Genomic DNA, 24,897 nt, shown 5'->3' with positions numbered 1-24,897 from the left:
GGTTCCCCACAAGTACGGGGATCTAAGTAGACTCACCTGGATTCCGCCATAGCTGAGATTGACGGTCGTTGACTTGGAGCCGAATTGGAGCGCCCTATGAGAAGAGAAAAGAGAGAATCAGCTGGTGTCGCAGTGCAAGCAGGGAGGTACAAAGGGGCGGCATGTGGTGAGTGTTGACCAACACTTTTGGAAATCCACCCTTGATGGCGAGATATGTTCTGCACCCGCGATTCTCTTCGATGGAGCCAATCTTCAGTGTCTGCCCAGCTTTGACTACTTGTCTTGACCACAACGGTCTGGTCTCGTTGTCGACCGTGACTGGAGCAGAAGCACCACAGACGGCGAAAACGGCCGAGGTTGAAAATGCCAGTTCAGGACCAGACAGGGTGATTTCGAGAAGCTCTACACCCTCGTCGTTTCCAACAATCATGTTGGCGACTGTTACCAGCGCCTATCGTCAGCCCACTGCTAGAAAACCAAACACGCGGATATTGGGGCTATCTTACTTCGAGCAGAGACATCGTCCATCGGACCACTTCTGGGAATGCCGTGGCCTTGCCCAATGCGGGCCGGGTAGTCCTGGACAGTGGTGTAGGCGCCGGGAACCAAGACGTCCATCACGGTGGGTTTGAAGGTGAACTTGGTGTCAAGGAAGCTGGTCAACGTTTCTCCTTTGAGGAATGCTAGAGCCCTAGTCAGTACTGGGAGACCGATTCCTCAAAGGTCTAGCTCATCACTTACGCTCGGACAAAACGACGGCGTGTAGGAATGACAGGTTGGTCATGGGCCCGTCAAGGACTGTATCCTCGCCCAAGGTTTTGGCCATTTTGAGAGCAGCTTCCTTTCTGCTCGCACCCTTGGTCATGACTTTTGCAATGAGAGGATCTGTATACTTGACTGTCAGGGAAATCTCGTAAAGACTCGGTGGGCCAGGGTTCCGTACCGTAAAAGGGAGCAATTGTTTGCCCCGTCTGGACCCAAGTGTCGACCCTGACCCCATCGCCGACAGGCCACTCCACCGACTGCAACAATCCAGGCGACGGGGCAAAGTCGCGGTGTGGCACCTCGGCGTAGACGCGAACCTCGATAGCAGCTCCGTCAGGGCCAGGCTTCTGGAGATCAAGGAGCTCTTTCGACGGAAGGCCACCTAGTCCTGCTTTCTCGCAGTCGGCCTGGCGCAGCATCATGGCGACCAGATCGACCCCGTAGCACAGCTCGGTGATACCGTGTTCTACCTGCAAGCGGGTGTTCATCTCCAGAAAGAAAAAGTCACCCGTGATGTCGTCCACCAGGAACTCGACCGTGCCGGCCGACTTATACTTGATGGCCCCAGCATACCTCGTAGCGCATTGTGTCAACCTCTCGCGCAGACCTGGGTGTGATACGACGAACGGGCTCGGACATTCCTCGACCACCTTCTGATGCCGTCGTTGGATACTGCACTCTCGCTCGCCAAAATGCGCGACGACGTCGCCATTGCCAAAGATCTGTACCTCGATGTGCCGGCTGAATTGATAATACTTCTCCATGAAGACCGCTGCATTTTTGAAGAGACTGGCTCCTCGGCTCTGTACCCGGGCAAATGCCCCCGACACGTCCTCGGCGTTATGGCAGACCTGCAGGCCCATGCCGCCGCCACCGCCCGTTGCCTTGAGCATGACCTAGATGAGAGGACCTGGAGTTAGACTCTGGAGAGTGAGGCGAGGGGAGCCAGACTGGGTATGACACAGCTCGTATGTAGGGGGGATAGAGCTCACTGGAAAACCCAGTCTCTCGCCGGCCGCGAGGGCGTCGTCGACTGTCGTCAGCAGTTCAGTTCCCGGCACCACTGGGACGTCGAGCGAGATTGCCAACTCCCTGGCTCGGTGTTTCAAACCCATCTCGCTGATCGAGTCCGGTGAGGGACCAACGAAGATCATGCCAGCATCCGTGACCTGTTTGGCGAAGTCGGTGTTCTCGCTCAAGAAGCCATATCCGGGAATGACGGCGTCGACATGGTGGGTGCGACAAATATCCAAGATGTCGTCACTATTGTATATAGCATGGGTTCTCGTCAGCACCAAGGCATCCTCTTGGACATCCACGGACAGCACGAGGAGAGGAATAGGGAGGAGGGATCACCTACGTGTTCAGGTAGCCATCAACATTTTGGCCTCGCAACAAAACGGCCTGGTCGGCGAGCTTAACGTGCAACGAGTTGGAGTCGGCTTTACTGTAGATAGAGATGCTGGTGACCCCAACAGCCTTGCATGCTTTGATGCATCGCACGGCGATCTCGCCACGGTTTGCAATCAGAACCTTTTTAATTGACAACATGGATGCGAGCACGCGGGACGTGGACTTGAGCTGCTACCGTGGTGCGACGTGAATATCTGCAACACGACGCCAGAGTTCCATCTCAAAAACAAAAGTAAACACCGGGCGTTGCTGGTATGTTGACCCGCTTCTTGCACCGGCGCGTGGGAAATGGGATTTCGTCTAGGAATGGTGTTCTGTTCCGCGGCTACCCTGCTTACATGCCGCATGAACGGCCATGTCCATGCCCCAGAAGGCGTATCGATAGCCACCACGAGGAAACGGTTATTACATCAGGTTAAATGATGACTGGTCGATAAAGACGGGCAAAATATCTGGATGCGAGGACGGACCCACCCATGGGACAGCAAGGGTGGGTCTATCAGTATTGAAACTCGGAAGCGATAAGGAAGCAGCCCACCTGTCTGGGGGACCACCATGGTTGTCGGATTCCAAAAAACTCTACGAAGGAGGGTCCGCTTCCTCATCCTATGGAGATTCGAGTTCCACAAGGACGAAATAAAACTCTCCAGGATGGCTTATTCCATCACTGTCACAAGACGGGGGCCGGACTTGTGCACATGAGGGCCTTTTCTCTTGAACGATCAATCGTCAAGCTAGGAGTATCTTGCACATAGCATACAGCACATCACAAAGACGTTGGAAGGCGACACGAGCACTGGGAAGCATGGCGCTCAAGAAATATGAAATCAACTGTGATATGGGCGAAGGGTTTGGGAGGTGGAAAATGGTATGTTGCTGCCATCGCGTGGCCTGCCATGTCTCTCACCATTCTTCAGGGCCCAGACGAGGAGTTGATGAAAGTGGTCGACGTCGCCAATATTGCATGCGGGTTCCATGCCGGCGACCCGAGTATCATGAGAAACGTGGTGCGCATGACTAAGGAGCATGGCGTCAAGGCCGGCGCTCACCCTGGGTTGCAAGGTACAGCCCGCCCGGATCGTTGGTGTTTCCTCCACTGATGCGTTCCCAACCACAGATCTCTTTGGGTTTGGGCGGCGGAAGATGGAAATCGATCCAGAGGACATGTACGCCATGGTTCTCTACCAGGTCGGCGCGCTGAAGGCCATCATGGACGCCGAAGGGGTGGAACTTCACCATATCAAACCGCACGGCGAGTTGTTCTTCTACATGCAGCGCGACCTGACCATCATGCGGGCCGTTTTGAAGGCCTGCAAACTCTTCAACGTTCCAGTCTACGGAGCCAAGTCGAAGGATGAGAAGCAGATGTGCGAGGAACTGGGTATTTTGTTCATCGAGGAGGTCTATGTCGACATCGACTATGGCTCGAAGGGTCAGTTGATCCCCGTGGCACAGAGCCAAAAGGCCAGCCCAGATGACGTGTACCGGCGAACCCTCTCCATGGGGCTGACGGACACCACCATCGACCAAGATGGAAACGAACTTAGGATGGGCTTTGACGAGCAGTGTTTCTCCGTCTGCATTCACTCTGACATGCCCACAGCCCTGGAAAACGCAAAGGCGAGTAGGCGCGCCGTCGATGAGATCAATACCAAAAAAGGCCTGGTTTGACCGGGCTCACGCGTGGTGGTGGACAGGTAGGCCAGGGCGAAGGCGGGCATTGGTGCTCTTCTTTGGGTGTCTGCCCCTCTCGAATGGTGTTTATCAATGTTCACATCACCTCGGGCCCTCGAGTTGTGGGCGTGTCTTCAACTTGGACGTGATGAGAGGCATCCCGCCGTGGAAAGGAAAAGCGGGTCAAAGATATCAGTATCGCAGATGATTGAGAAGGGAGGGTATTTCCTCAGAATCAATCAATAGTGTCTCGGAAATAGGCGATGCTGGGGATCTCGGAAAGATAACGACAGCTATGAAGGACCCAGGATTCAGTCCCCATTAACCGCACTCTGCGCCCATATCCGCAGACTAACTTTGAATTTACTGCCTAGCCCTTGGCCATTTGATCTCGCTCTTGGGTCTCAAGGCTGTTAGACTCTGATTTAGCTCTTGCTTCGTAACATGCACAGGCTCCACTCTATAATGTGTCTGATTCCAATCATCAAGATTTAGCACATGGTCATGGGAGTTTCTAGCAATTGGTAGTGAAATGCCGACGTCTGAGGGTCCTCAAGAGCTGAGTCTCGGCGTATCAGTACATTACTGTCACCGACTGTCACGTTTCCGTCCATACATACCTAGATGATACCAGACAATCGCCTCCTGCTCCCCAGCCTAGCGACATCATGTGGCAGATGGAGCTGGATAGTATATCTGTGTCCCTATCCCCACGTCCCGTGCCGGGAATAGAGTATGACGATGCCGGGTTGACCGGGAGGCCAAACGAGATATCTGATATCCGGCACATTGATTTGCTTGAGCGGGGCTGTGACCTCCCTTGAAGTGTTGATATCCCTGGTCCTGTCATTGCAAAGGTCGAGGAAAATCAACGACCTGACGACAGCAACATGGCAGACATCACGTTTCCCATCAAGACGGAGGCCTTGGTGGTGGAAGCGGCGGGCTCGGGCTTCAAGCGACAGACAGTCTACATCAACGACATGCAGCCGGATGAGGTCCTCGTTGAGATGCTGTATACTGGGATCTGCCACACGGTAAGACTCCATTGAGTTTCCTGACGGATGCGGCTCCCCTGATGATATGTGTGGCAAAGGATGTCGTGGGCGAACTGGGCCAATTCCCCCAGGTTGAGTTTCCCATCGTCTTCGGCCACGAAGGCGCGGGCATTGTGCGAAGCATTGGGTCTGCCATTAGCGATCCAGACTTGCAGGTGGGAGATGCTGTCATCTGCTGCTACAACTACTGTGGCCACTGCAAGCCGTGCGCGGGCGGCCGACCAGCTGCGTGCGCAAAGCACGCCGAGTTCAACCTGCACGGCTTGCGACAGAACGACCTCTCGACCCCGATGCGGCTCGAGGATGGCCGGCCACTGCGCTGCCAGTTCTACGGCCAGTCGTCCTTTGCTCGCATGTCAGTCGTCAGTGGCAAAAGCTACGTCCGCTGCCCCTACCCCATCGAATCCCTTGAGCACTATTCCGCCCTGGGATGCGGTTTTCAGACCGGGTCCGCCACTGTCTTGAACGCTCTCAAACCGCATCCATCCAAGTCGCTTGCTATCTTTGGCGCCGGTGGCGTCGGCATGACCGCCGTCATGGGAGCCAAGGTCCTCGGCCTCGAGACCATCATCGTTGTCGATCGACTGGCAGACAAGCTGGAGATGGCCAAGTCCTTTGGGGCCACCCACACCATCAACACCGCTAATACGCCTGATATTGGAAAAGCCATCCACGAAATCACTGGCACCGGCGCAGACTACATAGTCGAATGCACAGGTGTCCCCTTTCTTATGGACGCCTTGTTTCCTTCCATCGCCGCTGAAGGCATCATCGCCATCCTCGGCGTCCCACCCATCGGCTATGTCATCCCCTTTCGCCCCTTGGACGCTGTGCTCGACAATATCACACTGCGTGGTATAGTACAGGGCCAAGCGGTGTCTCGAAAGGTAAGTGAGCTCTCGATTCCTCTATCTACCCCATGTTTGTTGACACGTGTGGGCAGTATGTCCCGTACATGATCGAGTTGCACCGCTCCGGTCAGTTTCCCATCGAGAAGCTGTGCACCACCTACAATATCGACAAGATCGACGAGGCCTTGGGAGACGTGCGATCTGGCAAGGTAAGTCACGTGATTGGGAGACAAGCCCTTACCACTGACAAGACCGCCAATAGGTAATTAAGCCAATCCTTAAATGGGAGTAGGTGAGACAAGACGGATACTCGCACGCCTACTCGCTTATGGGAAGGGGGAGAGGGAGGAGGAGAGAGATAGAGAGAATATATGTATATAGTCAATCCGCAGAGAGATGAAACAAACGTTCAACAGTCACTGGAGCATTTGCGCGAGAAACATAGTCTAGAAGATTTCGAGCCCCTGTTTGATCGAGAAGCGTAACCGAGCATGATTGGCCCCTAGCCTACTACCAGTCCCGCTTCGACCTCCTGCAAAAACTCCCAGATGGACCCATGTAGGAAGCTCCAGTCGTGTGCCTGGAGCGCTGGAGCGGCCGCAAAATGCCCAGACGTGCTTGGGATGACCAGGAGCCTTCCAATCCCCGGAGACATGGCATTGACCTCAATCTCCGAGTCTGCAGGAGGGAAGTAGAGATCAGTCTCACAGGGCATGACGAGCGTCTTCGCCTTGATGGACCGCAGCGCCCGGGCGAAGTCCCCTTGAAACTCAGGACCGGCCGAGATGTCCGCCAGCTGCCACGTTTGCAACATCACCAGCAAGTTATCGGGGTCTAAATGAGACGAAAAGGAACACTGAATTAGTCCCCACACCTCTCGATATCTAGAAGCCATTTGCGGAAGCAGGCAGGGTATCTTACCTTTTCCCAGTGCCCACCCCTCCCAGAAATCGACCAGGAAGCCATCGGGGGTCGAGGATCCCAGCTTCTCATACGACTTTTCCCGATAGAATGTCTGGCTGAAGCCCCAACCAGCATAGGTCCTTCCAAACGCCTTCAGACCAACGCGGCGCTCATCCTCGGACCAGGATCCGGGACGTGGGAACTTCTGGCCCTTACCAATGCCATTAGACTCACCATGCCGTGAGGCGATCAGAGCGCTCTTGACGCCTTCAAGGAAGACATTATTGTGGATTGAGGTTTTGGCGGCCCCAGCATAGGGAATGATGGCGTCCACAAATTCAGGATACTGAACCGCCCATTGAAAAGCCTGAGCCGCGCCCATGGACCAGCTCAACGCTGCACGAGCGTGGAACACGCCCAGCTTCTGCGTGAGCAGCTGATACTGCGCCGTCACGTTGTCCCGAAACGTGACGGTGGGGAACGTGTCCCTCAACGCCGGGGTATTGGAGGGCGAGATACTCTCGCCATTGCCAAATAACGCGAGGATGATGATGAAGTACCTGGCAGGATCAAATGCTGCGTTCTCTGGGCCCACGATGCCCGCGCAGTCCGCGATTTCTATCCAGGTCCAGCGCGTCAGTATGCTGCAGACGGAGAGGCACGAGTGAAAGATCGGGCAGACGAGAGAGATGAGAGAAGGGGAAGGGGAGGTTTCTGCTGAGTCCTGACATACTGCCTCCATACCACGTTGGGTAGATCAACACCGGGCTGCTTGGGTCGCCAAACGTCTTGTATGCTAGAAACGCTGATGGCAATACCTCGCCCGACTCCAGAAGAAAGTCGCCCAGGTCATAGATGGAGTACTCGCCTCCGCCGTCAGGCATGGTGACACACAGGCGATGAGGTATGAGAGTCAAGACAACAATGGTGATAAACAACAATAATCCTTAAAGGTCAAACCTCGCCCTCCCAGCGACAAGACTCACGAATCAGGCATAGGGAGGAGAATAGATTGCTCGCACCAGTGCTGCAGTTCCTGTGCCATCGTTATCCTTTGTCCAATACTGTCAACTGGTGCTACATTCACGCGCTGATGTACTATCTGAAAATGGGAAATACGTGAGCCGCGGGCATGTGAATGGTCCGAGTACCCCGTTTTCAAAACTTGAGATCCGCGATAAGACCCCCCAATGAAGGTAGGGGGAGGGGGGTGGTGTGGAGCAACCCGGGAACGGGATCCGGCTACTAGGATGTCGAATCTCAGATGTGGGATGTGAGCATGTCCATTATCTAGCATAGGACGAAGTTAAGAGTCGAGGAGTTGAAAGTTAACAAGAGACAAGTGGGCCTTTATTACAATTTATCTATCGAAGTGGAGACAACCGTGCAAGAACATGTGATTCGACCTAGCCTCCAGCCTCTCTAGCTAATAGCTGGGGGGATATTAAAAGCAGAACAAAGCGAATAAGGATAACGACAACGACAAAGCCGGGCAAAGATGAGACGGGTGGGCCATACCCCCCCCCTTCAGTCACCCGCACGTTTTCAATGAGCTTTGAGGCCTTGTTCTTCCACCATTTTCCAGTACGTGGCCGCGGTGGCTTTGCGAAACCTCTTCCCCCAGATGATCATAACAATGCAGCCTGCCCAGATCGCGGCACCCAGGAAGGCCAGCAGGATGAACGCATTCTGGATGCCCATGTCTGTGACCATTGGAAGTACTGCATAGGCAAAGGCAAAACCTGAGGGACAGAGAAAAATCGTCAGTCAGCAGCACTAATTTTTGATCAAAGGCAAAAGGGGAAGATCGGAAACACACCCATTGTGTTACGGATCAAGATGATGGTGACCAGACCATTGCCGGCGACCTCCTTGTACGAGTCAATGATATAATTACAGGCGATGGCTGAGCCCATGGGCAGGGTGGCGCAAATTATCCCTAGGCCAAAGGCCACGCCAACCCAGTGCACCTCGTGAGATGCACCCACACCGTAGAGGATGCAGCCGACTGGGTGGAGAACCAATGGAATCAGGCCAACCCAGAGGCGATGTTCTGGCTCATAGACGCCGTTGTTGCGGCGCGCCATGTACACGGCCACCTTGTCGCTGATCCAGCCTGAGAAATAGCAGCCGAAGCTCACGCCTATGACCGGGCTGACGTAGATGACGCCTAGCATGTCGGCGCTGAAGTTGTAGGGCGCATTGCCGAGGATCGTAGGGAGCGTGCCGTTGACCACATTGAACCACGACAGAATGGATCCGATCAATAGCCCAGAGTATAAGATGGCCGGAAAGCGAATCAAGGTGAGGGAGAGCACCAAGTTGTTCCAGAATAGCTTCGGCTGTTGGGGGTCTCGGAGGTCCCAGCACTTGAGACGTTGCATGTATGATTTAGGCTGAATGTCTCTGTCTACGCTGATCATCGCTGATGCCGCCGGCGAGGTGGATGGAGCCTCCTCCTTCACGTGGGCCCCTTTGACCTCAACGTCACTGGAGACGGTCTGACTGAAGTTTTCCGCCATGGCTGCCTCCACCGTGTCGGTGCGGTGGAACATGGTCTCCTCCATGAAGAAGAACAGGTATAGTGTCGTGACAGCACCGATAATGGTGCAAATGTACTGGATCCATTGCCATCCGAATCGGTTGGCCACGAAGCCGGCGGCAATGGGACCCAAAAAGGCGCCATTGAACAAAGTCCAGGTGTACAGACTCATGTGAAAGCCACGCTCGTGGGCAAAGTTGACGTCGGCCACGCAGAGCTCGACAAGCGTCTCGATCGGCGCACCTCCAACGCCCTGTAGGATGCGGTTGATCCACCACTCGCCCACATTGGACGCATAGGCGGACCACAGAACCATAAAGGTCAGCATCAAGGTAGATATCACGAGGACGGGGCGTCGGCCGAAGTCGATGGCGAGGGGCTGCCAAATCAGGTTGCTCCAACCCAGGAACAGGTACATCAAGCCAACCCCGGTGTTGATATCAGCGACGGAAATCCCGGTTTCGGCTTCGATCATCAGATTGGCGGGCGAGAGAGAGGAGACCATGACGGCGACCAAAAACGTGTAGACCACGTAGCCTGAGATACTGGACCATTTTCGGTATTTGGTCCAGTTGAGCGGATCGTCTGGATGACTCGTCGGCTGTGGCACCAACACAATGTCCTTGTGTCTGTCATTGTGTTGCACGCCGCGGAGATTGTCGTATAAGTCGACCTGAAGAACTGTTCCGGGCACTAGATGTTCGGACATGGTGACTCGTCGCTAACACCTCGTGGAGCAGGACAAGACTGGGGGAGTGAATAGAAGCCTGGGGTAGCCGGCGTTGAAAGTAAAGAGGCCTTGCTCACAACGAGAGCCCGGCCCTTGTTATAAATCCTCGAGGCTCAGGTCGATCGTGATAGAGTTTCCCTTGGTATTTTCTCACGAAGATGTCTCCAAGACATGTCGATATCTCTGTATCTGTATCTGCCTCTGATTCTGTATCTCAGGCCGCCTTGTCCTTGTACCAGCCGACCAGGAACAGATGTTTGATTGTACATTGTGGCAGCCAGGCCGAATCAGTACTTGGCCTCATCATGCAGATACCATACACGCGCCAATACCGCTTGGTCTGCTCTCGGCCGCCTGTCGCCCGGATGCATACTCCGTAGAAGGGTAACTGCTCATGGTCGTCGACGATTGATTGGCGGCAAGCCAGTCTCAATCTAGACTAGAGGAGACTTCATAGATCAACGGCGTGCTTGCAGCAGGGTCCTGCTCATTGACCCGCTCTCTATCCGCGACAAACACGTCTCGATAGGGATTAGACACTGGATAAATCAATGGGTATGCTAATAGTAGGGTTCAGCTTATTGACCCTCTCTATCCGCGGAGAACATCTCTCAATGGGGAATAGGGACTACTTAGACTCTTGGATAGACATCTCAGCCGGTCCCCGCGGCACGAACCCATATGGGCATTTTCGTTATCGACGAATGACAAGCCCACAATCTTGCATTGTCGGATGAGTGCCGAGCCCAAGACTTGTAGGTGAAACTTTAAAGGCACTTCTCTCGCAAGTTCACCCAGCACATGGACCGCACATCGTCGTCGTAATGAAGCAGGGTGGGGCGGCGAGCTCGAACATCCGGCCTGGGGACCTGTACCGTATCATACCGTTCGAATCAATACTCCTGGTTACGCCCAAGCATGCTCTGCACTGAGGCCTCGGGTGTCGATTTCCGTGGACAGACTGACGATCTGGCAGTGTCACTGCGATGGCCTGCGACCGGCAATCAACCCCAACCCTTATCTTGTGGTTTCTGAAGTGCCCAGGCATTCGACTTCCCCGCGCCCTCTCCCTTGCTGACGTTCCAGTATAAAGGGGCCAGACTGTTGATAATGCGGCGATGAGATGCTAACACAATTGTCCCTTTGAAGAGTCTCCTCAATCTCTAGCTGTGGCACTAAACCATATCCTGTTACCTACCAGACATCTGCTTTAGACGTGAACGTGAATCAATCATGGGTTCCATCGGTGAAGTCGTCCCGGACAAGATCAACTCACTCCCGGTGATTGACTTTTCGAGGTACACAGCAGGCTCGGCAGAGGAGCGTCTGGCTGTATCTCGAGAGCTGGTGCAAGCTTTCAAAAGCGTGGGATTTGTGTATCTGCTCAACCATGGCATTCCCAATGACATGGTCCACGAGGCCTTCGACTGGGTGAGTGCCCACACCCTGCCATATATCCCCTTTGCGTTCGAAGAGGATCTTGCAGCCCACGACAGAGCACGGACGACGATGTCGAGCTGCTCTCCTCGCGGGGCGGTCTTGAGACTCTCCATTCTGACATGGTTTCGGTGAACAGATGTCCAAGTTCTTTCATTTGCCACAAAAGGATCTCTGTGCGCCGTCACTCCTGCGGCCCAAAGCCGTGCCCGAGAGTAGAAGCTACAAACTCCGTGGATATTCGCCCGTAGGCGGCGAAAAGATATCACAGAGCATCGATGCAGACGAAGTGAGCAAGCTGCGTCAGGTCGAGGACGTGCGAGACATGTTCGACTTTGGCGCAGATGTCGGCGTGCCGTCCATCCGGGAGCCCAACATGTGGCCGTCGGAGGAGGTGTTGCCTGGTTTCAAAGACTTCAGCATGAAGTTCTTTTGGACCTGCAACGGAGCCGGCCTTGACGTTCTCCGAGCCATTGCCCTCGGTCTGAACCTGCCCGAGAACTTCTTTGCCGACGCACACAGCGACAACGACCACCTGATCCGGTACCACCACTATCCCCAGGTTGACCGAAAGTCGTTGGTGGAGGGCACAAAAGCCCGCGTTGGCGCCCACAGCGACTATGGGACCATGACCCTGCTCTTCCAGGATAAGGTCGGCGGGCTCGAGGTCGAGCATCCCACTAAGAAAGGCCAGTTTGGTAAGTCGAGAATATGGAACTCATACGTGGAGAATGTGTAGAGATCGCTTGCTCACCAGCCGGTTATTTCAACAGATCCAGCTCCCTACCTTGAAGGCGCTGCCATCGTCAATATTGGAGACTTCTTGCAGAGATGGTGAGTCCCCTTCAGTTCTTTGCTGGATGTGGCGTCAATACTAAACAAGAAGTAGGACCAATGATGTGCTGAAATCAACTCTCCATCGTGTGGTCGCTCCGCAGGTAGATGATGGAACCGGGCTCACCAGGGAGCGGTGTTCCATTCCATTCTTTATGCAAGCTGATAGGCACACAACAGTCCAATGTGCTCCTGGTCTCGAAGGGGAGACCGGTGTCAAGTACCCGCCCATCACCGCTATGGAACATCTCTACCAGCGCACGGCGAATTCTTATTAGCTGAGGGGTGCGACTTCGGCGAGTACTTTGTTTGTCCCTGGCTGCGGACGACGGAACAGAAGACAATATGTGGAAACGTTGGCAGCTGTCAGTTTGTAGCTTACTCAATCTGTTCTTGATCTCAAATCGACACATGAGTACACCTTTATTCCAGCCGAAGAATCTCAAAATGGCTGTGAGCTCTTCTTCTCCGGACGAGAAGACAACACAAGATGGGGTAGTACACTTGGCTGTCGGATCGTTGGTGGCACAAAATCATCTCAAGCGCAGTTCGAATCTCAATACCAGAACCACCAAACAAGTCGGGGAATATACCGTGTTTCCATCCTGCATGCCACCAATTATGTATGGCTGTTACTCACAAGACAGTCTGACAGTGTAGTCAAACACTTGAAGTGAGATCTAAGATGTCATTGACAAGCACTGTGAACCCCCTGATTTTGGGCGGTCTGCGGCTTGTGTCAGAGCTTTAAACCCTTCCAGTTTCATTTCCTTGGAATCGCCCACAATGAAAGCCATTATTTTTCTATCATTTCATCATCTTGCAGCGTCATCTCCCACTGAATGTTTCAGGACTTTTACTTGGACAACCAATTCGACAACCCTGGCTAATCTCCAGTCACGTGTTACCCAATATCCTATAGACAGAGCTTATGTAAGTATAACGCCTAATAGAGCTTAGTCCATATCTATTTTTTGGTTACGTCGCCTACTCCGTACGTGGCTAGGCATGTATGTAGAGTCGGTAGATCTGCCAAGTTGTCAGGGTTTGGGGTGGGCAGTGTAGATGCCCTGAAAAATTCCCTGTAAATTCGCCACTGAACAGCAATTCCCCGAAACCAATCCACTGATTCAAGAACCCTGATTGGAACAGACCGTGAAACAAAAGAACTGATCAGCAACGGCTTTGATGGTCGATCATGGATTTTCATTCTCCACATCATTTTTCCAAGGCCACGAGATATGAATGATGTGGAGTGCAGTGAGTGCGTCGTTAGTGATCGCTGATGTGGATTCGTGTGATCTGTTCATGGACTGGAAATGCATAGAAATCCAATCTTTTCTTCTGATTCCCATGATCTCACCGGGTTTCACCTCGAAGCGAATGCCTTAGGTTCATCCTCGAAGCGGAGCCCTGGGTTCCCTTGTCGTGCCGTTCCTGCCGTTCCTGCCTTGTGTTTTTAGATGATCATCGTCCACGAACTCTTCAGAGCTCTGAATTTGTAGATCTTTCAGCTTCAAGATCAAAGGTCAAGGGTAAAGCCTTGCTTGAGCATGCTATGGCAGCCTTGAGGTTCATCGTCAACCATTCAATCCTTGCTCATAGGCCAATTTGGTTATACAAGATCGACGTCATTGACAGCGATCCTGGAACGACTCCAGCTGAATCGTCGTGCTAATGCAGTTTGTTGAGTCACTTGAACTTGAATCGAACGACATCAAAGGAAATGTGGAAATGGATCTGAGTCATTCCAAAAGCTATAAAGTCGTCGAGTTGCCCCGACGAACAAGAAGAAGAACCATCGCTCCAGCCAAGTCACCACCTGTAGTATCAATCTCTCCCTCATACTTATATCATCTTCGAATCCTCTTTCGGTCTCCTCAAAGCCCATAACATGCATTTCTCCAGCATCATCATCGCCGTTGCAGGCGTGACAACTGCCATGGCCGCTGCCGTCCCTGGAACAAGCTCATTGCTTGACCGTCAGGTTGCTCTCTGTTCGGGGGCAACAGGAAGCCCACAGTGCTGCGCAACTGATGTTCTCGGTCTTGCCGACCTTGATTGTGCTACTCGTGAGTTCTCATAGAAAAGTCCAGAGACAAAGATGCAATCCTCCTGACAATCACAACAGCACCAGAAACTCCAATCGATGCCGATAGTTTCGATGCAATTTGTGCTGCCATCGGCCAGCGTGCCCGCTGCTGCTTGCTGCCAATCGTAAGTCCCATGTTCCTGGCTTCTCGGCTGTCCCTCCGGCTCGCACCACTTTCTAACCTCAATGCCCTTTTAGCTTGATCAAGCTCTTATCTGCGCCGATCCCGTCTAAATTCTTGACGGCCAAGTTTCCAGGGTTGATCTTCTCCTGACGGCAAAACGATTGGATTCAATGATGAAAACACGTTCCTTATAGGCTCTGTGGCAGGGTGGTGATTGTAACAATAGCGGGCCAGGCATGGCTGTTTTGGCGTCTTTCGGAAATTCCTCTGGAAGGTACCATAGTCGTCAATCCCGTCGGTCTCATCGCAGGAGGCGATCAACGGATGTACTAGAAACATGTACAAACAAATGAAAGCCGACATAAAAACGAATTGTGAGCCCTCTGTAAAGCATCTAAGCGAGTGAGCACTAGTCGTGTAGCGCTCTTCGAAACTAGGGTATCATTTCAACATCTTGTCTAGGTTATACAGATCATGATTTGTTGAGACGCCGCCGTAGCATCATACTCGCACTGAGAACTGTAATGCTAGAGAATGCCATCATCGTGCCGGCAGTAGACCTAATCAGAATAACGTTCGTTAGCCCACCAAGATCGGCAAATGGCAGTATTCGACGAATGATTGGTAGAGTTCAACTTGGGAGCAAGGGGAGAACGTACGCATCAATCTTGGCCATTGAACTTTCCAAACCTATCAGCTCCAGCAACGCCTCACCTGCACCCATCGCCACAGAGATCGCCGCAATGTTATACGCAACAGCCCCTTTGGTGTTCCACATTGCTTGCGCTACGCTTTGCTTCGCAATGTCCAACAGTTTCGGCAAGGCCGACAAGTCTGGCGTAAGCAGGATAACGTCGGTGGCTGAAGTGTGAATGGCACGAGAAGAGCGGGTCAACGGTGACAAGCCGAATAGAATGCCAACATCTGACACCGACTGAGCTGGAGCATCGTTGAGACCGTCGCCTAGCATTGCCACGATACTTCGAGGTGGAGCCGTTGGAGCCAACTTCTCAAGTGATGAGTACTGTCTCGGTTGGGATGGCGTTGAGGATTTCAATCCCTCGACTAACTGCCGCTTTTCTTCTGGGAGACTTTTGGCAGCTAGAACCGGAATACCAAGCTCCTTGCTGACACGATACGCTTCAGCCGCAGTGTCTCCAGTGAGCATTGTAAGCTCGATGCCGTTTGATTTTAATTCTTGAATCACGGCTGGGGCGGACTTGCGAATCGCGTCTCGTAGAGTGAAAGTCCCAACATAAATCTTTCCTATCGCGAAATAAACCGAGGTCGTATCGTCAGATTGAGTTGAAGGAGAGGACTCTTGGTTGATATCATTCCCCAAAATGGATGGTAGCTTGATATTATTGTCAAATAAGAAGCGCTCGCTGCCAATATGGACAGTGTACCAGAGCTTATTGAACGCCTGAACTTCGCATGCGACCCCTTTTCCTGGTATATTCATTGCCTCCCGAATGGGAGCTGTGCCATGTTCATACCCAACGCTAAAAAAATGGTCCTCTGCTGAAGGGCCGTCAGGCTGTAGCTGACGTAGACAATATTGAAATACGGCACGTGCGACCGGATGTGTCTGAGCTTCATCACGTTCTGCGGCACATAGAAGACTGTACATCAACTCTCTTCGACGAGGATCTGTGTGAAATGGCTCGGTTAAGGATTCTTCGGAGATCTGTAATTTGCCTTCAGTCAACGTTCCGGTCTTGTCGAGCACAAGGTGAGTTAACTTCGAAATGTTTTCCAAGGCCTGTGCACCACCAGGCAGTAGCACACCGTGTACATAAGATGCGTCGATACCGGCCATGATTGCTGAGGGGTTAGCCAAACCAATTGCACATGGGCAAGCGGCCGCGAGGATCGCCATTGCCCTTTCGCAAGCAACATTGATGCGGTCAGAGATAGGAAAAATCGTCGGCGAAGTATAAAATGAAAAAAGAAAGCCCACCGCGCTGATCATCAGTACAGCAGGAACAAAATATGCCGTCATTAGATCAAGAAGCATCCCTTTTGTTTCCCAGGGGTCAGGCGAAGTAGATTTTTTGGCCTCATACTTGATCTCTGTTGCTTGTTCGATGCTTTCAACGAGTTTTTCGAGACTGGAATCGCTTTGAGCTTTGAGCACAACGGCAACAACACCGTTTGATAAGTTTCGTGTCCCGGATGTCAAGAAATCACCCACAGATTTACGGACCGGGACAGATTCACCTGTCATGCTCGATTCGTCGACGATTGTAGATCCTCGTACAACATAGCTGTCGCAGGGAATAAGGCTCTGAGCGGGAACATGGTAAGTGTCCAATGGAGCGAGGAGTGTTGTTGGAAGCGGCGTCAAGCCATATTCCGATGCACGATTCTCTGGTAATTTACTGTCTTGTGCTCGATTCCATGGCCCCTCTACCATGACCATACCGAGCTCCATTTCTCTTTGCATGCCAAAAAGACGTGAGAACCCAGCAGTACCCTGCCTCTTGAGCGTGACATCAAGATATCTCCCTCCACTGACCACGACAGTAAGGAAAGAGGCTGAAGAAAAGTAGGTCTTGGCATGTTGAGGCGAAAGCCCATGCAGAGTAATGTTGAAGAATGATAAGGCGATACTGAGAAGTAAGGATAGGGAAAGAAGAGTATCCATGGACAGAATTGGGAGGCGCAAGCGGGTTTTGTTAAAACAGGTGGCCCAGGCATTTCGATGTATCCATTTGGCGTAACGGGTTTGTAGGTAGCACGCAATTACCAGGGTGATGAGGTGTAATAAAGAGATCAAAGTTGTGCCTAGTTCTGAATTTGAAGGGATCCACCGACGCAGCCAATCCACGATCGTGATGGTCGTGGCCCATTTGGCAGCGCCATTGAATGATTGTCGTAGTTCTCGCAACTCATCTTCTCGCTGCAGCATACGCATGTTTTGCGTGGCTGTGCTGTGGTCACCATGGCCAAAGAGTTCTGCGCCGTAACCCACGTCTTCTATAGATGAGACTAGATCTTCGATAGAAGTCTGCGTTGAGTCGAAAACTATGGTCGCCCTAGACAGCGGAAGTGATATCGATGTGCGAATCACGCCCTTGTGGGATGTTAATTCTTTTGTCAAGGTGGCAACACATGCAGCACATGTCATGCCTGTGACAAAAAGTCTGGTTGTCTGGATAGGTCCATCCGTGGGAGGCCTTTGACCCGGCCTGGCTGGATCAGTTGTGGGGATAGAATTGGAGGAGTTGGAATGATATGGATAGGAGAAATTCGTTGCAGGAAAACCAGCTTCCGAGTCCGTGTCATTGTATTTGATATCGAGTAAGCGGACATCGAAGAGCTCACATGCGGTGATGATCTTGCTCATAAAGAAGGCAGTGAAGACACAGCACGCCATTGGAGTTCGCGCACATTATCTTAGCAGAGAAAATTGGGTGAGATGTTACATGTGGCTCAGGGCATTTGTGATAGATATTTGAAGAGGAAAGTGTACTTCACCTAAAGACATGTTGAGAGAAGGTCTGGAACTGCCCATATGAGAGAATGAAGTCATGGAGATGCTCTAGAGAAGTGTATAAAGAGAATGCTGACTACCTACCGTTGATGATGGCGTGTATGTTGAGGGCTCAGCAAAGAATTGATTTGGCCGAGTCAGAGTCAATGAATCAGAGGCAAGTGCGGGGGCCGAGGTGGGATCAAAGGTTGGTTCCTTCCTCATTTGCGGGTGCGAGTTTACGGTGGAGTCCCAATATCACGTGATTTGACATATCCCGTACATAGGGACCTACGAGGAGACCTCAAGTCCTCAACCCATTCGTCTGGTTATCTTTGCCGCTGTTGGGGCTGGCATTTCATTGGAATGGCTTGGTGCTCTAGGGATGATGATTAGTAAAGTATCGTGTGTATGTATCTGATTGACAATTCTTGGTTCAGCGCTGGAAGAAGGGTTGGAAAAAGACGGCAATCAAAAGAATATTCTGCTGGAAGAAAACCCATGTGTACAGTGATGCCGGAATGAGAATCAAATGATGATGCTGTTGCTGCTGATGTTGATCGTGCTGATCGTGACGATGAATGCAAGGCTGCCACGGCTGCTTGGGATGGAGGACGTTGAGAGCATGGATTATTCCTTGCAAACAACTCTCACCCAGGCACGGCACAGCACGACCAGGACACAATCCGCCGTGTACGGAGTATGTACAAGTTCATGGCAATTGTCAAAGTTCAAAATTGGCAATTTGTGGCTACAATAGCCCATGAGCCAAGTCCAACTTGTAGATCCTATCTTGCACCTGTGCATGGTACCTAGACTACTTCGTCCTTAGGCTGTCGATAGCCCCGGAAGGCTGCACTGGCGGTAGACCTGTAGCCTATAGGGCCTTTTATTGGCACTGTGGCAGTTGTACCCCGTAGTGGTGGCTGTCAGAAAGCCCGAGGAGCCGTTGGGCATGCCGCCATGGCCCCTTACACAGGCACGGGACGGAACAGACGGATAGGCGGGACGGGTGGGTGTGCGTTGCGGGCTTGGCTGGCCGCTGCCACGGGCGCCAGGCTAAAGGCGCCTCGGGCTGCTGCCAAACTGCGAACTGGCGAACTACAAATTAAAAACTTCCGACGAATTTCCAGCCTCTGCAACCGAGATGGTCTGGCCTGGCCTGGCGTTAGTCTTGGTGTTGGCGTCCACTGTCATTGTACTTGGTTGGCGTGACCGTTTGGCCGTTAGCTGTCGGCCCGTCGATCTCTACATACATCGTGACATCCTGTGATACTGTGGTCATAGAGTGATGAGCAGAAGGAAAATACGAGTTGCTACAGCAAGAGGAGTGACCAATAATGCCCTGTTGTAAGGAGTGGTCCTTGAATTGAAATATTGAACCTGTCCCTAGATGGATGCTTTTATTGTGGCTGACCCACCAGGCCTCCCTTGCCGCCTGCTTGACAACGTTGCGTTCATGACAAGTCTAACGCAGGAGTCATCCCAAGGGATTCAGGATCTAGAAGACGTGGAGAGGTGTACGGAGTACACTTACATTAGGAGCCCTTGGTCTATGAATCCTCGTCAAGGAAAAGTGAGAATCCAACCACAGGGGAAATACGAGTACACAGCAAACAATCGCCGATGCCATTTGGCCTTTTGTGCGGGTTTCTGTCGTTCCCCTGGTCCTTTTGGTGGCGCGAATTCCACATTGTAGTCAAATGCTCCACATCAACAGTCCTCCTCATCATGGGGAAGTCGTATCCAGGATGCCAGCGTACCACTGTACCGAGAACATATTCATGTAAACATCCTGCCCAAGATATCGGTTCTTCGCACCTACTGTACCTGTCTTGAGACAATCCGGTCGGCCGGGTATGACTTCACGGAAGGTCTAATTTAATCATGTCCAAGCTTTTCACAACCGCATACCTCAGCGAGGCGAGCCTCATCCGTCGTGGATCGACACTCGAGAGGGATGCTGCGTTGTCTCTTGACTTCTCCACTGGCTCTTGGGCATATCTCGCGAACCATCGCGAATCATAACCGCTTATATTCGTCAGCGTGATTTCGCTAGGTAGTGGTTAGATCCATTTGAGGTATAAACCATGACAACTCAGGCTGGAATGGCTGGGAAGGAATTTATGTGGTATTGGTTCTCAACTCAAAGAAGTGGGGGTTGCAACAGTGACACGCTGACGCAGTTAGCAGAAGCATGAGGCTGCGGGGATTTCTCTCCTGTTAGTTATCTCACCACTTCACCGAGCGGCGACTCAACTGTCAGAGAATCTGTCAGAGAAGAACCCTGCGTGTCTAGTTGGCCGACATGTGACCTCATGGGAATGTGTTAAACCATTCCATCCTGTCGAAAGAAGCAAACCAATTTCTGTGACAGGCATTTGCTACTGTGACGCGTCTTCGCAATTGAAATCGCTCCTTTTGGGGCATGCATGAATGTGCTCTAGCAAGGTGACTATGACTATGCATATGTCCCAAGAGGCTCTCGGTGGACTGTAAGACATATTCGTACAGTCGGTAAGCAAGTGTATGTTTCATGTTTCATTGGTTTGTAAAAGACTTTGATGGTTGGAATTCGGAGATTGTCAGGTTTCCACCACAGTTTGCCTGCGGTCTTCGTTGACTCGACGCCAAGGTTGTCATGTGACCATGCGTCCTGCCGCGTTTACACACACGTGGAAGGCACGGCTCGTTAAAGACAGAACGTTCTTGCCTGCCATGTGTAGAGAAACATGTCACACGAGGGAAAAAAATCTCATCTCAATCACTCTTATTCTCAAATTGATATGATCAAACAAGCCATTTTCCAACTACACGCGATCCGATGTTCAATCCACGCTTCCTGGACCCCCCTAGAGAGCGAGCCGAAAAGGCTGTCGTGAATTGGCGCCGGTTCCTCGCTTATGCGGTTGCGAGATGGGGTCTTTACGTACATTACCTCCGACGATCCCCTACTTCGGAGACTTCTTCACAGTTGGTTATCCAAGCCCAAGCCCGCCAATCCTTGGTGGCTTCAGAATTCGCCATTGACCCCAGAACTGACTAAACAGCTAATAAACAGATCAAACGATAACTGCTTGAAATCAAGTGCAAACACTGGTACTCGTATATCGAACCGAACAGTCAGCTGTGGACACCGCCGAGAGATGCTCCCACCTTTTCACGCCGCCAAAATCCTCGGCTCTCCATTTCCGCCCTCCTTTAACACAGGGACCCAGTCAATCAGTCTTTCAACCCTGCCATTTTTGCGCCCACTAAACCCTAATCTATCACGCTTTCGTCGATTTTCAGATAGCCTAACGTTGCCCCCATGCATCTCGACTTCTTCAGAACGGCGGCCACTGACAATCGCCAATTTTCACCCTCTTGTGTTTAGAACGGGGCTGCCGGCAGCCAACCGTCGCCCAACCCTCCTCTCGGCAATCCTGTGATCCCTGTGCCAAAGCCTGCAGGTGGAGTCACTCTTTATGTACCTCGTTCTGAACTTCACCACCTCTACTCTGTCGACACTTGTCGATGCGTACCCATAGACATGTTACTACATGCCATCCAGCCTTCTTCTCTTCTTTTCACTCTCTCGCCTGCCGTGTTGGCCAGAGTCATGCTGTTGCAACGCCCTTTGAACACCTTGTTGAATTTTTCAAACAATTGAGATTGACCGATGGAGGATCCACGGGTGGGCTCTGCGCGCGACAACGAAACCGCCCCAGGACTCTCTCGTGTGGCATCAGGTTCAAACTCCGCGTCGGTCAGCACGCTTCTGGCTACCTTGGCCCCCGTCGCAATCTGGACTGGTGCCTGTCTCTTGATCTTCCTCGTCCTACGTCGCTTTTGCCCTCGAGTCTACTCCCCTCGAACTTTTGTGTCAAGCTTGAAACCTCAGTATGTGTTGAGTCCTCTTTTCGCCCGATAAAATCAAACCTGACCCTCCGTGAACAGTGAACGAAGTCCCGCTTTACCGTCTGGTTGGTTCAAATGGTATATATCATTTTACAAAGTCCCGGACACTTTCGTCCTGAACCACTCCTCCCTCGATGGCTATCTTTTCCTCCGATTTTTGCGAGTGTTAGGCGTCATATGCATCGTAGGAATGCTTCTGCTATGGCCCACCCTCATCCCAATTCACGTCACAGGCGGGGCGGGGAACAAGGCCTTGGATTCCTTGACCATTGGTAATGTGGTTAGCCCAAAGAGACTTTATGCTCATGTTGTTCTGGCCTGGGTTTACTTTGGTGCGTTGACACCCGTGCAAAGGAGAAGTTGTGCGCTGACTCCATCCAGGTTTCATCTTATACATGGTCTCACGAGAATGCGTCTACTATATCAACCTACGCCAAGCATATCTCCTTTCCGACTTCTATGCCAATCGCTTGTCTTCTCGAACCGTCTTGTACACGGGTGTGCCCCGTCAGTACTTAGACGAATCACGCCTTCGATGGCTCCTGGGAAAATCTGTCAAGCGTATCTGGATGCCTCAATCTTGTGATGAGTTGGAGAAACTGGTCAAAGAACGGGAGCAAACGGCGATGCGTTTGGAAAAGGCAGAGTTTGCTCTCATTCGAATGGCCAACTTCGCGAGGAAACGTATGATGAAGAAGCAGAAGGGCGAAACTAGCGAAACTGCTGAAGCTGCTGAAAGTGGTGCAGATACTGAGAAGGGTGAAAAGGGTGAGAAGGGCTATGCATTGACCACGACCGAGTCAAAATGCGGAGAGAAGGGCCGCAAATTTCTTCCAGACTCGCCTGTGATCTCTATGGATGGAAAGACCATGAACGAAGCCGAAGATGGTCGGTCATCACCCACATCCTCCACATCCTCCTCCTCCGATTCCGAGACACCGAACCATCTTCCCGATGTCAACGGCTCCGTCGCCTCACAGTGGATGTCTCACAGCTCGCGACCTCATCATCGTCCGATTGCAAACGGGTTCAAACGTGTCGACACCATCAAATGGACCAGACTCCGAATCAAGTTGTTAAATTCCAAGATACGTAATCTTCGCCAAGCACAGCTCTTCAAAACCGACAACTACATGTCCTGTGTCTTTGTCGAGTTCGAAACCCTTACAGATGCCCAGAATGCCTATCAGACTCTGACGCATCACCGGCCTCTCCACATGTCTCAAAGATATATCGGGGTCAAGCCCTCGGAAATATTATGGTCTTCACTATCAATGTCATGGTGGCAGCGCATCATTCGTCGCTTTTCAATCCAGACATTCATTTGTGTCTTGATCATCTTCTGGGCTATACCCAGCGCTTTGGTTGGCTCAATTTCCAACATCAAGTATCTGGCAGAGACGGTCCCCTTTTTGAACTGGATCGGGAAACTTCCGCAGGTCATCATCGGAGTCTTGAGTGGTGTTCTTCCCGCATTGGCACTGTCGTTTCTCATGAGCATTGTGCCTGGCATCCTGAGATGTAGGCTTTCTATTTCCTAATATCCTTCTTTGCCCCGACTAATATCGTCACAGTTCTGGCCAAACTCGCCGGCATTCCGACCCTGAGCAGGATCGAGCTCTTTGTCCAGCACGCATATTTTGCCTTTCAGGTCGTGCAGGTCTTCTTGATCACGACACTCACGTCCGCCGCATCGGCTGCAGTTGGAGAGCTCCTTGCTGATCCAACCATGGCCAAAGACCTCCTGTCCCAGAATTTGCCAAAAGCCTCAAATTTTTACCTCAACTATTTTCTGATTCAGAGCTTGTTCTTTGCATCTGCAAACCTCGTCCAGGTCTTCAACCTGTTCAAGTTCCACGTTTTCCCACGTTTGACCAAGAACGTGAGAAAACAATACAACAAATGGCATCAATTGGAGAGAGTTCACTGGGGTGGCGTCTTTCCTGTCTATACCAATCTTGGTGTCATCAGTGAGTTGCCAAATTGTAATCAATATCTTCTTCTTGGCTAATGGACACAATGCAGCTATCACCTATTCCCTGATTGCACCAGTCATACTTGGCTTTGCACTACTCGGTGTCGCCTTTCTGCATGCCGTCTGGCGATACAATCTTATTTACGTGTACGACTCTGAGATTGATACAAAGGGACTGGTGTATCCTCGCGCTCTGTTGCAACTACTACTAGGTCTGTACTTTGCAGAGGTTTGTCTATTTGGTCTGTTCACACTACGAGAAGCCTTTGGCCCAGTTGCCATGATCGCAGCTCTGGTGGTCGTTACTGGGGTAATACACCATTCATTGATCGAAGCACTCGGACCCCTGTTATGGAGTCTACCGAAGAGTTTGACCACCGAAGAAGACCAACATTTGATAGGCGGCGAGTTTGAAACAACACGAGCTGCAAACATAGCTGAACAACAACGACGGTTCGCTCAAGAGCGCGAAGACGAAAGAGATCCAGATGAAGTCGTACATGAGCCAGGAGCAACTCGTGGTGTTGCTGTTGAAGGCGCGAGTGGAATGGCAGACACTTTGAAAGAGGGTGCGACTGTGATGATCCAAAAGCGAATCGACAAGAAATTCCCACAATTGGCCAAGGCAATTGATTTCTTTATGGTCTATTGGAGACATTGGATGTCCCCAGCTCCAGATGAAAAAGTCAACTTCATCATCCGTTGGCTACACCCAGAAATCTTCTCCGACTTCACTGTTCTGCGCCGTATGGTTCCGACCGACCTCCCTGAGCCAAAGTACCCCGATGAGGTGGAACGCGATGTCTACTACCCACCTGCATTCTTCGCAAAGCCACCGAATCTATGGATTCCCAAAGATCCTGCTGGAATCAGTACCCAGGAGGTCAAACACACGGAGAAGATCCTTCCAATGACAGATGAACACGTGACTATGGACGACCGTGGTCGATTGAAGATCGATTTTGATGCAACTCGGCAGGAGCTGGAACTCACCAAGTTAAGATACTGAACACGGCCGAAAGATTAAAGCGCTTTCGGGCATATGTATAAATGTAGTTTGAAGTAATACGATACGATACCCAATGTTGAAATTTGCAAATGATCTGAATGTGCCTGTGTGTTCT

General features: G+C 51.7%; 3 protein-coding genes across 3 annotated transcripts; 1 reads left to right on the top strand and 2 right to left on the bottom strand.

Annotated features, from left to right (window-relative positions):
• Window positions 1-6,263: 6,263 nt before the first annotated feature.
• On the bottom strand, window positions 6,264-7,548 carry PV10_05814 (uncharacterized protein; the record flags this gene model as incomplete). The annotated part of the gene is made up of 3 exons (XM_016370535.1): window positions 6,264-6,595; window positions 6,683-7,282; window positions 7,398-7,548. The coding sequence occupies 3 exons, from the start codon at window positions 7,546-7,548 to the stop codon at window positions 6,264-6,266; spliced, it is 1,083 nt and encodes a 360-aa protein (XP_016222828.1).
• A 7,347-nt stretch (window positions 7,549-14,895) lies between these two features.
• Window positions 14,896-17,802, bottom strand: PV10_05813 (uncharacterized protein; the record flags this gene model as incomplete). The annotated part of the gene is made up of 2 exons (XM_016370534.1): window positions 14,896-14,983; window positions 15,083-17,802. The coding sequence occupies 2 exons, from the start codon at window positions 17,800-17,802 to the stop codon at window positions 14,896-14,898; spliced, it is 2,808 nt and encodes a 935-aa protein (XP_016222827.1).
• A 3,300-nt stretch (window positions 17,803-21,102) lies between these two features.
• PV10_05812 (uncharacterized protein) lies at window positions 21,103-24,864 on the top strand. The gene is made up of 5 exons (XM_016370533.1): window positions 21,103-21,780; window positions 21,838-22,130; window positions 22,180-23,319; window positions 23,373-23,768; window positions 23,824-24,864. The coding sequence occupies exons 1-5, from the start codon at window positions 21,560-21,562 to the stop codon at window positions 24,780-24,782; spliced, it is 3,009 nt and encodes a 1,002-aa protein (XP_016222826.1). The 5' UTR covers window positions 21,103-21,559; the 3' UTR covers window positions 24,783-24,864.
• Window positions 24,865-24,897: the final 33 nt, after the last annotated feature.

Source organism: Exophiala mesophila (genome assembly GCF_000836275.1).
Source record: "Exophiala mesophila strain CBS 40295 unplaced genomic scaffold supercont1.4, whole genome shotgun sequence".
NCBI lineage: Eukaryota > Fungi > Ascomycota > Eurotiomycetes > Chaetothyriales > Herpotrichiellaceae > Exophiala > Exophiala mesophila.
Note: the sequence above shows the minus strand (reverse complement) of the source record. Positions and strands in the feature narration are given on the sequence as shown.

Coding starts and splice junctions, on each gene's coding strand:
- PV10_05812 (XM_016370533.1), top strand. CDS start 21,560: ATGGAGGATCCACGGGTGGGCTCTGCGCGCGACAACGAAACCGCCCCA. Junction 22,131..22,179: donor TCTGGCCTGGGTTTACTTTG/GTGCGTTGACAC, acceptor GACTCCATCCAG/GTTTCATCTTATACATGGTC. Junction 23,320..23,372: donor TGTGCCTGGCATCCTGAGAT/GTAGGCTTTCTA, acceptor ATATCGTCACAG/TTCTGGCCAAACTCGCCGGC.